Raw genomic sequence first — 13,911 nt, 5'->3', positions numbered from 1 at the left:
TGCACTCAATTGCATGTACCTCATCTTGTCGTTGTGCATCACACACATCCCCTTGCACGTACATCATGTTTTTTTTCTTTCTTTGTTTGTTATAATTTTCCCTTTTGTTTTTAGGTCTGTTTCCTTTTTGTTGTTGTTGTTTTCAGTCCTGCATGCTAATTTGGCGGTTGTCATTTCATTTTTCAGTTGATGTCTGGTCTGTTGGCTGCATCATGGCTGAAATGGTCCGGGGTAGTGTGTTATTCCCAGGCACTGATCGTATCCTTAAGTTGAACCTCCATCCAAACCCCCTGAAATAACTGTGTTGTCTCATCCTTTTTGTCTGACATCTTGTTCATATATTTGTGCACAAAGGGAAAATCTGCCAAGCTGCTGGGTTTGTTTAGTGACCTAGGGCGTTGTATTCACTTCCAGTGGTGAATGGACGTTTTCATGGCAAACACTTGCTACTTACAAGTAAAAATTGTACTTATTGGTGTAGTTATTAACACTAATGGTGATATCATTCAATTAGCAAGTTAGCTAGTCATAACTAGTCATAACAACATCTAACCAAGATGTTGGGAAAGTCAGTATTTTCTTAGATGTTTTTAAATTACAAAGAAAGCTCTATACATCACAATTATCGGCAAACATAATTCATTATCCTCAGTAGAGGTTAATAATGGAACAAAACATAGCTTGAAGTTGTAAAACATAAGCCAAAAAAAATACTGGCTCAATAATTTCAGTTATAATCAAACCCTATATTTCTTTACAGTTTTTATAAATATAACACTAGGTAGTGACCATGTGTTTTTGTATTGCAGTCCTCAAATCCAATGTAGCTTTAAATGACCAAGCAATCTACCTTTATGTTAACAACCACTGGCACTGTGTTTTAAACTGTAGATCATGGTGACGGTTTTAAAAAGATGTTTTAAAAGGGATAATCCAATTTAAGAATTTCTGTTCTCCACGATCTACTTTGATGTAATCAAATTTTCTTGGCAACTTCTCTAATGGCTAAGCTTCACGTTGTTGTTCATTTGTTGTGAAGGATGAACAAATACGCGGACAAGCATTTCTGTATGTGTTACGCCTGTGTTCATGTCTGTTTTTGTCCATAAAAATTAAAAGGTGTTGGCATATTCCCATCATCTTAAATGTGAGCATCAGCTGCCTCATCCTCTCCAATGCACAGTGGAGATGTTTGAAATATTCTCTTTCCACAGTACTGATGTGAAAGTTAAATTGGAGTTAGTTAAGACTCTTCTGTAAACAAGATTTTGTTTTCTTACTGTTCAACCAGTCACTATTTCTCTCAGTCTTCAGTGACTAAACAGGACTTGACCTTTTACCTTTTTCTACTTTGCTTCCAGTGTAATACATTTGATATATTCTTTGGGAAACCAAAGCAAAATGATACAGTGCCAAAGGCTGGCCTTACAACCTTCCTCACAATGAAGAAGTTGCCACTCCCTCTGTCCAAATCCAGCCCAGTGCTTTTCTTAATAGTGTAACCAAAAGATATCGACCAGTGGAATAAGGTGATCGAGCAGTTGGGCACACCGTCTCAGGAGTTTCTGATGAAGCTCAACCAGTCGGTGAGGACCTACGTGGAGAACCGGCCGCGGTACGCTGGCTACAGCTTTGAGAAGCTCTTCCCCGATGTCCTGTTTCCTGCAGACTCTGAACACAACAAGCTGAAAGGTAAGACTGCTGTTGTCTTGTAATGGATCGCTGAAACAATAGAAATCATGTCAGGTTGTACATTTGTTTCCCAACACAGAACAGTTACTTTTACTGAGATCACTGTTAAGTATTAAGTAGAAACGTTGGGGTAGCAGGTATCTACAACTCTGGAACTGACTGCTCTGGATGTTGAACGATGGGGACAGGAGTTTAATTTTGCCACAATCAAAAACAACAACAACCAGTTGTTGCGTTCCGCATTGCCTTAACATTTAATCCCTTAACATTTAATAGTTGCAGAGCCTACTTTTTAAGGAACACAGCTAAGCGCGTAAAGGCTTCTTTGGAGTACTGCGGCAACTGAAACTTTGGAAATTTCACCACAGAAAGCGAAAACACGCTACTACCTAGCATTCCAGTCACAGCTCCTGCGTTCTGCGTTGTTTTCGCGTGTAGGTTATATTTTTTCTTGGGAGGTTCGTGTCAGCAGATGCATAAATCCAGTTTCAGGGTTAAATCATAAGCTAGCAGCTGTGTTACAGGTGTGTTAATTGCCTAGGCTAAGGTGGAATAGCTAATTTCCGACAGAAGGTGCAAAGAATAGTGAGGCTGTTTGTGCTTTAAACTTATGTCACATTATGCTTTAAGTTTGCAGTGTGAAATTTGTATGAAAACAAGAGGTTCATGGAGGTTCAGTATGTATCAAAGTCTTTGCAAAGGACCTTTCCTCCACGTAGCGTCAGTTTGTTGTGGCGCGTGTTTGCAACCATACAAACATCAGCTGGCGGCTAAAGCCCGATGAACGTTCAGCGTCCGCCTTGATTTAAGCTCTTATCACGGAAGCTGACGGTTCAGGACAGAGTTGTTTACCGTGAAGAGAAATTCACCTCGAGCGTGCCTTCATGTGCAAATGTAGAGAAGATGACAGGATCAAGAGCCACAGAGGGAGAAATAAGTAGCCCGTCTTTTTCTGTCCTCATTAATTTACCGAGGTAAGAATGTGCGACGACAGTGCGTTCCCCCTCCAGTCCTTTGGTTAAGGTGGCAGAGGTTTCATACGGAACGTGTGGTTATGGAGACGTCAATCTCAATTAAAGATTAAAACAGATGTTTCTAAGACAAACACCCTGTCAGTTTTGACCTCAATATAACTGGACAGTAAACTGCACCAGGACCTTGTGGGTTAGAAATACCGACTTTGTTTAAAGGAAACTCAGGGGTCCGATTACTTTCTAGTACCATTGACATCCTGTAGTTCCAACTATTGAAGCTCTTCCGCTCCTCCCTCATTCCTTTAAATCAATCATCTTTTCCTCCCTCACTGAGACGCCATTCATTTACACTTCAGAATAGTTGCTCCGTGCATTGTGTCCCGCTCCAACTTCCTTTTTCAGGAAATGCATCACATTAAGCACTCCCAACTGGAACAAATCTCAGAATGGAAATCTGTTTTTGTTTGAATGCGAGACAATTAACGTCCATTCGTCTTTCGCCTCCACGTTCTTCCTTTAGCGAGCCAAGCCCGAGACCTACTATCCAAGATGCTGGTAATAGACGCGTCGAAGCGGATCTCAGTGGACGAGGCTCTCCAGCACCCCTATATCAACGTGTGGTACGACCCGACTGAAGTGGAGGCAGTAAGTATTCCTCTGTACCAAGAAATACTGCATAATATTAAGCAAATTCAGTTGTGGTTTATTATCACGACTAAGAGCGGCCTATTTCAAACCCCTAGGTACGCACATTAAACAACAATACTGCGCTAACTTCATTGGCACGTAATGTGTTCTTGTCTGATTCTCGGACTTTATTCAGAAGTTGAGTGGGAAAATATCTTTTCGGGTCCTTTGATGTTTTGCTTTATGACATATGATTCGTTTTAGAAAAATCACTGATATTCACAGTAAAATAAATGGAAAATATATGTTGTGCACCTTCTAAATGGTCTAAGTTAAAAAGTGACAGGAGTCACAGGGCTAAAAAAAAAAAAAAAAAAAAACTCCCCCTCTTTGTGTTGACACTAAAATATCCACGGTCCTCAGAAAGTCTGAGGATCTCTCTAAAGTTGAGACTATGTGTCTTTGGAAGCACGTCGTCTCCTCCAGTGCAAATTGATTTTTGATCAATGGGCAACTGATCCGTTCTCCTCTTTGATGTGAAAGAAGTCCTCGAAAACCGAGAGCGCAGCCTTGAGCAGGGCAGATTTGCGCGCAAATACCGCTCTGAGCCTGAACGCATCAAATCTCAGACTCTGGGGGAGATTGATGACTCGTGGCCGTCTTTCAGGTAGTAAAATTAGAATTGAGTAGTTTGTGGTATTTCCTGGAAATGTTTGTGCACTCCAAGGCGGAAACAAGTCAGTATTGAGTGTCTGTATCGCGAAGATGCTTTAATTCAGCAGATTTTTCCCGTCCTGCGCGATCATCTGCTGAGTCTACATGTTTTCGCTTTGTGCTGCGTTCGCTGGTGCAGAGCTCAAACAGCAGCAGGAGTTTGAAAATCCAGCTGGATTGTAAAATCAAGATGCATCACAGAAGTCTGAAGAAACGTTAAGCGTCGCCTTCTCTCCGAACTTTTACACACTACAAGATGAGAAAATAAGAGTTAATAATAATGATATTGTTTGGATTATCATGGCAAATGGGCAGTGAAGGCTCCTTTTCATGCTCATTGATTTTATGGGGATACAGATCTGCGCAAAACAAAGGCAGTTTGTTCTCAACAGTCCGAATAGAACAAGTGTTATTTTAACTGTCAACTTTATCCATCAATGGTAGTATTGTGGGTGGGGTGGGTATGTTATTCCTCTGATTAACAAGTGGGTGAATCAGACGACAAACTCCTGAGATATTTTAGTAGACATTTGGTGTTTCAAGCACATCTTGAAGGTGGTCATAATGTTATGCCTGATGGGCGTGTTATTGACTTACCAAATGTGACAGCTCTAACTGGTGGAGAATATTAGAATGTTACACATAAAACATGATTTACTTCGGTGTTATAGTCTATCTGCCTGTCTGTCTGTTTTTCCAGCCACCACCCGTGATCACAGACAAGCAGCTGGATGAGAGAGAGCACACAGTGGAGGAGTGGAAAGGTAGGAAAGCTCCTCTGCTTCTCCTCTCTGATAAGCTGTCAAAAGTACTTAGCCGCTTGCAGTGTGTTGCATAAGGTTGTTCTAGCTTTGTGCTACGCAGCCCGTGGGACTTTTACTCTTCAGATGGAGTCGCATGTTTTCCTCTGCCCGGTCCGTCAGCGTTCACACACACACACACACACACACACACACACACACACCCCGGCGTTGAATACATACTCCTGATGCTACTGTGGAAAACGGTCTGATACACGTGCTGCATAAATGTGTGCCTGGTTTCCAGTCTTCACCGCCTGTGACCTTGTTCTGTGCACGAGCAGAGATGAGAGGCAGGCGGCTTCGTACCTGCAGGGTTCAGACTGCAAACACTTGGCAAACAAGACTCTGAACAGCCTGGCAGCAGTGTTCACATGAAATAAAAGCACACATTAAAGTGTTCACTGAAAATTAGGATTGCTCACGGGTCACTACACCGTGTTTAGTGTTTTCCACTCTGTAAATGCTTACACATGCTCGCTGGTTCATTAGGTACACAAGTGAAAATGACTGTTTTCTAATATAACAGCTCTGCTCTAAATGTTCATGATGGTTATGGTTAATTCCACTGTGTTTTCATTTCGTAGGCTGCGGTTTGTAATTTCTATTATTTTGGCAACCGCCTTTTCGTCCATGACAGTCAATTTTAACAGCACCGCAAACTACATCCTTCAAAACGATCATCTGGTTATATGACGCCTTTCTGACGCAATTTCAACATCAACTTAAAATTATGAGTCATGAAAACATTCACTTTCACCAGTGTGCCTAATGTTTTGCTAATGTTTTGCTAGTGAGTGTACATATGATATATGACGTCTAGGAAAAGTAAAACAAAAGGACTTTAGTGTGTGTACTAATGATATTACAGAGCACCGTTACAGATAATGTTTGGTATTTGGGTACAATGTATGAAACAAGTTGCATTTGACTACTTTAGAGCTACAACAAGTATTATATGTGATGGAAATGCAGGAATCCATAGAGACCTCAGATTTAGATTTATAAAGCTTTGTAAATTTACTACTAGTTTGAAGTGAAATATACGTCCTCAGACTGAGATAAGTTTTAGTTGTGTAGTAATGGTGGGAAATGGTGACACTTAATGGTTCTTAGGAGAACAACAGTGGAGCGCAGATTGATCCCTGGGTAACACCAGAGGGAAAGCGGCGGTGGTAGTTAAGGAAGACTGAGATGTAGAGTCGCTTCCTCTGTGCTGATGTTCTTTTTTGTATTTCTTTCACCTCTGTGCTGAAAGATGACAATGACAAAACTCTAAGCCGAGGTGTGACTTGTTTCCTGATTCCATACATCTATTTATAAAGATGTAATCCATTTTTCTCTGGTCAACCTGCCTTTTAGAAAACACACTTGCATTTAGTTGACTTCCTTTTAGATCTGATATGTGTACAAATATGTGATATGTGTCTTTAATTGTCACTTCCTTTTCATTGATTTATCCTCAAACTCATAATTTCATTTTGCTTGTTGCAGAGTTGATATATAAAGAAGTGCTGGACTGGGAGGAACGGACAAAGAACGGTGTCATCAGGGGACAGCCAGCGTCCATAGGTTAGTGGAGTGTCTTAGCACATTGGTGGTCCTAGATTTGGGGCGGCCCCAGGCAGAGATGTACGTGTGCTGCCCCCCCAGTAATAACAGGGAAAGTGAATTTTCAAATGATGAAATGAACATCTTAGGTCCTTTTTTAGGGACCAAGCAGTTAATCAATTGGACATGACTGATCTTGATTGAAAAGCTGGATTTTAGTTGCAACAAATGCAAAAATAATCCAGTTACAAACTCAAGTAGGTCTATGAAGAGGGCAACAAAATCTTACCATACTCAACATTACAGGAGTGCAGTGACACGCACAAAGGGAATTAAAAACTATTTAATCAAACCAAATAGGAAAGACAAATAAAAGTGAACTAAAACAAAATGCAGCCCGGAAACCCAACCACAGATAAATTGTCCCCATGTTATGTCAGCAGATAGCCGCAATCTGGCTTCAGTATTTATTCAGGCTCCACCCTCGGCCATGTCTTTTGCTCACTAGGAAACAACTAAGAGTTACTACAGCAAACAAAGCAGCAAAACTAACCAACCAGCAACCTGTTAATGTTGGTGTGTGCACGCCGTAGCAAGCAAATGAAAACCTAAATTACCAAACTGTTGTGTTAAGTGACTTGAGATTCATTGCGATTGACTCCAAATAAAACTAACAGGGATTGTTTTCTGATACACAAGATGACTGCTGTATGCTCAACTGAACAAAAACAAATCACAGAGTGATTGAATAATCGGACACTTACTCCATGCTCTGTTGTGACCATTGAATTAATACAACAATGGACAAATCCTACAGGACATCACTGATAGAGCACAAGTGTGCTGTCTCTTGGTGCTGTTTTGACAGTGCCTGAATTCACTGTGCTCATTGCTAATGTAGAAACAGTTAAGAGCTGGAGTATGAATGGAGCTGAGGCAGGTGGGAGAAATCTAGGCAGACAGCTGACAACCTGACATGGGCTTCTGGACTCTCATCAGTTAATCAAAGAGGTCACACCATTGCCCACACCAGAATTTTCCTGTCACGGTGTGTTCATACACACCTCTACAGCATCTCTTCACTGTGGAGTGCCACAGGGCTTCATCCTTGGGCCAGTGCTGTTTAGGCTGTATTTGCTTCCCCTAGGATCTGTTTTTAGGAAACATGGTGTTTTGCTTTACTGTTACGCAGATGACAGTCAAATCTACCTTCCTCTAAAACTAAACAATCCTGACTCTTTAAAACCCTTGTTTATGCCTGGGAAAAACATCATTCACTTTAAACTTTTGTGAAGCCACCTGCTGTCCATCTAGGGGTAAGACATGGACAAACAGATAAATGATGTAGTGAGGAAGAGCTTCTTTCAGCTTTGAAACTCTAATGCAAGCTTTTAAGTCATCCCACCTCGACTGCTGTAATGCCTCATACACTGGTGTTAGCCAGGCCTCCATCTCTCGCTTACAGTTAGTCCAGAATGCCACTGCTCGTCTGCTAACAGATATGAGTAAGCAAGAGCACATCAGCCCTGTACTTGCCTCCCTCCATTGGCTTCCTGTGTGCTGTAGGATTGATTCCAGAATTCTGCCGTTTGCTTTCAAGTGCCTTAACGGCTTGGCACTGATCTATCTCTGCGACCTGCTGGAACCATACGTCCCTCCAAGGTCCCTCAGGTCCTCCCTAAATCCAGGCTGAAGCCCATTGACAGTGACAGCCCCAAAGCTTTGGAACAAGCCCCCACTCTGCCAGTGTTTGAGTCACGCCTCGAGACACGTTTTTATCCTTTGGCTTTTTCAGGCACAACCTGAGCAATTGGTGTTCTCCATGTGACACTGTGTATGTTTTTATTCATGAGTTGTGGTTGTTATCTGTGTTGTACTTACTTGTAAAGCACTTCGGTCTCAACTGTTGTTTTAAATGGGATATCACAGGGATATCATTTTTGGTAGAAGCAAGTCCAGTCTCTGATCTTCGTTTGATGACTGACCATAGGCCCTATCCCTGCTTCTCATAGCACAGGTGCAGCAGTGAACAGCAGCCCTCACCAGCACCACCCCTCCACATCCTCCTCCGCCTCCGTCAACGACGTTTCCGCCATGTCCACCGACCCGACCCTGACCGACACCGACAGCAGCCTGGAGGCGGCCTGCATCTCCACCTCCGCCGCCACTGCTACGGCCACGGGCCCCGTGGGCTGCTGCAGATGACTATCATCTACACCTCCTCCAGGTCCTGATCTCGGTCCTGGTTCTGATCCCGGGATGGGTCACACCCCCCGGTCACATCCAAGACCACTGGCCTGACGCGGGCCCCTGGTCACACCTCCTGTATTTGCCTCATCTTCGTGCTTGTCTTCGGTAGTGTAGCATTTAGCCAGCTAGCTGTTTGAGAAATTTTTCTGAAAGGACAGATATTTTTTCTTTTTATGACGATTATAGTCTCTTTTTCTTTTCTTTTTTTATTAGGATTTCACTTCATTTGAGTCCTAGCTGTAATTTATTGTGGCATTTCTTAATTTTTTCAGAAACCTAAGATGATAAGAGAATTTTTATGATTTCACGACATTTCGGTTTGTATTAACCGACGGTGAGAATTTAAAGAAATATCTGTAAAATGTTAATGTGATCTATTTTTTTTTTTCCAGTCGAAAGTCGTTTTGTTTCACTTGTAAGCTACTGCTTTTACAACTTGCCATATAAATGTAGACTGAGTTTGTACAGATTTTATGGTAGATGTAGTTTTATCTTCGATACAGGTTTGCAGTGAGCCATTGAAACCTAATTTGATTGACACAACGTACGTTCTTAGTACTCCCCTCATCAGCTTGATCTCAACATGACACGGATATTGTTTTTAATGCATATGACATATCCATTTATTTGAACTGAGATCATCTCGATTTATTTGTTTTAAAAAAAGATAAATACGACTTCTCGGGAGTCGCTTCCTTCATTGTGAAATTTCACTTTAATGAAAGCTTTATGATTTCCTGATGCTTCACTTCCTGTTCAGTCAGATATTCAAAAGGTTGAGGCTGAGCTTCCTCATTCGGGCTACAGGATTGATCATGGCACATTTAAGTCCCGCAAGATAACTTGTCAAGATAAGACTGTCTTGTGTGTTTTTAAGTGCTTTAAAGTACCTCTTCCCTGCAGCAGGCTGTGCGGCATTATGGACCCTGATCGGTGCAATTGTTTTGGTAACAGTTCAGGACTTTAGAATGTTGCTCATCATGATTTTGAGAGTTTTGGGTTTTGTTTTGTTTTCGTTTTGTTTTTTTTTTTGAGACGTAAAGTTGTGTGAGGTTGTAAAGTTGGTGGCGGTGTTAAGTAGAATGTGCTTTGGTAAAGTAGGGAATTGTGATAAAGAGAACGCTCGTGAACGTGTCGATATTTGGTGTCTTGAAGGGATAGCGATTCTGCAGCCTGATGGAGCAGTGTGGAGAGATGCCCCCCACCCCACTTCTCCCAGATCCCGTTATTAGTAATTATGAATTCTGAAATTGAGAATTTTTTTTTTCTCTAAAACTTGGCCAAACTCTTTGCCAGACTTGCCTCCAATTACGAATCCAACTAAAAGTTCCTAGCAGCACAAACGACCAGATACAAATTCTTCTTCTTGTATGCAATAATTGTGCCCTTTTTAGCGTGTATTTGCTTTGGAAAGGAAAAGTGCCTGTTGTTTGTCATTCATTCCCGAGTACGTTTGGAGGAAGTGTCTTGGCTATGTGTGGGCTTCTATGGCGTCTGGATAACAACAGTAGTTTCCGTGGCAAAACGATAATGTAAGACGGGGTTGTAGTTCTCACAAATTGTATTGTATATTTTTCTACTTGTTTTGATTTTGACCCTGGAGCAGGAGACTAGTGTTTTGCAGAGTAAGGAGGCGATCGTGTATGCGTTGAGGTGCGTGGGCATGCGTTTTGAGTCATTTCGGAAGAAAAGGCAGTTTTATCAAGGTCTTTCATCAAAGTAAAAAAAAAAAAAGTGTTTCTTTGCAGTGACAGCAACCAAAATATGAGTTAACTTTTTTTTTATAATTATAGATTTTCTTTGCGTTTTTATTTAATATGATGACTGTAAGAGAGAATAATTAACAGAAAAAGTCTTCAATTACTGAATCAAACTAACCAACTGAACTCTGATGCGTCAGATCGGAAGAAACATGTGAGAGGCAGAGCTGAACAACCACAGTGTTTCTGTAGTTTATGCAACACTTGTGGTACTAATGGGAAGAGAAACTGCCCTAACCATAGTTATTCGAGTTCAAAGATGTCCAGATTACCTTGTATCCTGCTGCTTCTCTGCCGGCTAAAAAATATTTCTATCCGCAAGAGCTGGAGTTAACATGTGCTGTGTTCCTGCATGGATCACAAGCAGATGCTGACAGCACAGGAATAATAAATGTCACTGTGCTTAGACCTGAGCTGGGACCTGTGCTGGTTTAGACATGGATGTTTTTTTTCTACTAAGCTCAAAGCATAGTGGCAGAGTAATCTTTAGTCGGTGGCATACTCTTTAGTTTGTACTGTGATCTGCTCGGACAGCTTGGTTTAAACACAGGTGTAACTGTTTTATGTACGGCTGCTTTTCTGTTTCCAGCTCTGGACTCGCACCAGCTATTTTTGAAGCGTCCTTTCACAAACTACTAACTGACGACTACAAACTGACAAATAAAAAAATAAAGTCCTTTAGCAAGTTGATAGACATCATCTGTAATTAGTTTTAATAATATTACAACAAACAACAAATTGCAGATTTAGAAACATACATAAGAGCTGAAAGGCTTCCTGTGTAAATATAGGTATAACTTTATGTATTTATTCTTATCACTGTCAAAGTAAGTGGAAAATATTTCCTTATATCCTTGTTGCGGAATAGCACGATTGTTAATAATTAAAGGACCTCTGTGGCGTATTAAGAGACATCTAGTGGTGGGGTTACAGACTGCTGCCAACTGAACACACATCCACCAAGTCTCCTTTTCCAGGCATGTAGGACAGTGGCCATCTGGCATCGGTCTCTAGTCACCTCAAGTGCTGGTGTTTGGATTTTCAGTCTGAAAAAATATAGATCATATCAGCCATGTAATATAGTGACAATTTTGTTATTGGTTTAGCTTGGTGGTCCTTCTGTATCCTACACATTGATACTTTAATAGCACAAACAAAAGTTAGCTCTGTTGCTAACACGTCCAACAGTTAACACAACACATAGTGTATAAGCAAGCAAACGTTAGATGCGTCAGTTAGCGACACAACCACTGATATTTTATGTATTAGCAAGAAAATGTTAGTTGAGTCTGTTAGCTACACAATTGTTAATATTTAACCCTCCTATTTGTCTTCAAATTTACAACATTTTTTACATTGACCTTGGGGTCAATTTGACCTCAGAAATTTACACCTCCAAAAAATGATTACAATTAAAATATTTTCCCAAGTTTATGTGGCAGGTACTTAACGTTTGTTTGTTGACTACCTTAATAGCTCTTTAAATAAAACATGCATAAACTATTAAGAGCACCATAAAATCTCACTGGCTGACCTTAAATTGGAAAGAGATATGTTTAAGTGGCATTATATCATTTCTAAGCACATATTCTTGTTATCTATAACGTTTGGTATGAAAAACCATTATTACAAGTATTATCAAGAATACTAGAATATATCATGTCGGGGCAGTGTTACTGTCCCCATTAAATTAGGAATATTCATTAAATATTAAGTAAAAACAATTATGTCAATCATATATCTATCTGGGATCAAATTGACCCCATAGATAATAAGAGGGTTAATTATTATTATTTACAAATGTTGGCTTTGTTATTCAGACATGGAATAGCTGTCTTGTCATATATTACCAACCAAATATTAGCTGTTTCAGTTTTAGCTACCCAACCGTTAATATGGAATATATTAACAAACGTTGGCTTTGTTACTGGGCCATAAAACAGCTAACCTGTTTTATATTATCAGGCAAACATTAGCTGTGTCTGTTAGCAATATAGTCGTTAATATTTAACATATTAACACGTTAACAAGCGTTCCTTAGCTTTGTTATTGGACTACAAAACTGATATATTACAACACAACTGCTAGCTGTGGTCTGTTAACATCGCATATATTGGCTTGTCAGTGAGCTACACAACTGTCAATATTCAGTGTATTAAAAATCTACGCAATGGTTAACATTTATTATACCAGCAAGCTAACCACGTACGTACGTTACGTGGAAAGGTTGGTGCGGAGGCTCACCAGAATGGAAACAGAATGACTCGAGCATGGGCTGCTGAGTGCGGCTGTTAGCTGCCGAACCATATTAATACAGTACCAAACAAAACGCAACTATAGTTGCTTACATAAACAATGTCACATTTGAAAATATATTCATTTGTAATTTTAGTAAAGAAAGAGGATAAAAATAACTATCAGACAAACGTGTGTTCGCTAAAGTGCTCTTAATTTAATTAGCCCCAGATTAGGGGGCATTAATTGGAGTATTTTTTATTCTTTCTTCTTTTCAGGTTGTTGTTGCTTTCTTATCGTTTTATCTCTCTCAACCGTTTCCCTCTGATTTGAGTCGGCTTTGATGAACTACCTCACGCTGAATTTCTGCCAGTTCTTGCATATACGTAGTCACCTGCAGAATTAGCTATCGAAGACGTGTGAATAACAGATTCCATTATTTATTTATTTGAAAGTGTACTATTTGTCGGTTTCAACAGACTTCTAGTTTTGTACATTATGTATACTTCACCTAGAAGTAAGAGAATTGTTATTTTTTTTTTTTTTTTTTTTTTTTTTTTTTTTTTTTTTTTTTAACTAAATGTGCAATACCTTCAGCAAACTGTGCTAGTAGTATGTGATGGGCCTAGCCTTTGTTAGCTGTCTCCTGAAGGTAAAGAAAATGTTTGGTACTGTCAATCCATGTTTTCCTTTTTTTTTTTTATGAATAAGATCAGTTTTTATTTCTGTGACTTGTTTATAGTCATACTGTTACGTAATCTGGTCTTACCCACCAAACGAGCCGGTCGGCCAGAGTTTGAAGCAGAGAAGTTCTTTGGCTCGGACGTGGCCGGCTGGTTATTCGGTTTGGGACGTGGTAAGGACAATAATGTTAAGAAACACTAAAAAAGGCGAGTAAAATACCTACAAGAAATCATTATATGTATGGTGCTGGTTTGTAATGTTTGCTAGTGAATCCAGCCATGCAAGTAGTTTTAAGAATTCTTGGATCTGCGCGTCCCACAAGCCGCAACCAACGAAGAAGAGCACTACTAGAATACATGCACTGGGATCTGATGATGCCACCTCTTAAAAAAAAACGGGAAAAAAATTACAAAATACAAAAACATGTACTGCAAATAAAAGAAATACACTTTGATTCATAATTGTGTGTGTTCTTCTCGCGTTTCATGTGGAACTGGAGGCTCGGCCGAACCCACCTTGTTCTAAACCCAAACATGAAGCCAGCAGAACTTTGAATTATCACAAGATGGTCAGTGTTATTTACCTCTCCTGCCAGTGGTTTTAATGTTATGGCTGAGCTCTTTT

General features: G+C 40.2%; 1 protein-coding gene across 3 annotated transcripts in view; it reads left to right on the top strand.

Annotated features, from left to right (window-relative positions):
• The window catches only part of mapk8b (mitogen-activated protein kinase 8b), a 32,480-nt gene extending 18,732 nt beyond the window's left edge, over positions 1–13,748 (top strand). Inside the window, exons 7-12 of one of the 3 annotated variants that reach the window (XM_047608434.1) lie at positions 187–258; positions 1,510–1,692; positions 3,187–3,311; positions 4,708–4,771; positions 6,302–6,379; positions 8,376–13,748. In XM_047608434.1, the coding sequence (XP_047464390.1) occupies positions 187–258; positions 1,510–1,692; positions 3,187–3,311; positions 4,708–4,771; positions 6,302–6,379; positions 8,376–8,563 (710 nt within the window). In that variant the 3' untranslated portion in view covers positions 8,564–13,748. Of the gene's footprint in view, positions 1–186; positions 259–1,509; positions 1,693–3,186; positions 3,312–4,707; positions 4,772–6,301; positions 6,380–8,370 lie in introns of all 3 variants that reach the window. The other 2 variants (XM_047608436.1, XM_047608435.1) reach the window with 2 other exon arrangements.
• The last annotated feature ends 163 nt before the right edge of the window (positions 13,749–13,911 follow it).

Source organism: Mugil cephalus, chromosome 16 (assembly GCF_022458985.1).
Source record: "Mugil cephalus isolate CIBA_MC_2020 chromosome 16, CIBA_Mcephalus_1.1, whole genome shotgun sequence".
NCBI lineage: Eukaryota > Metazoa > Chordata > Actinopteri > Mugiliformes > Mugilidae > Mugil > Mugil cephalus.
Note: the sequence above shows the minus strand (reverse complement) of the source record. Positions and strands in the feature narration are given on the sequence as shown.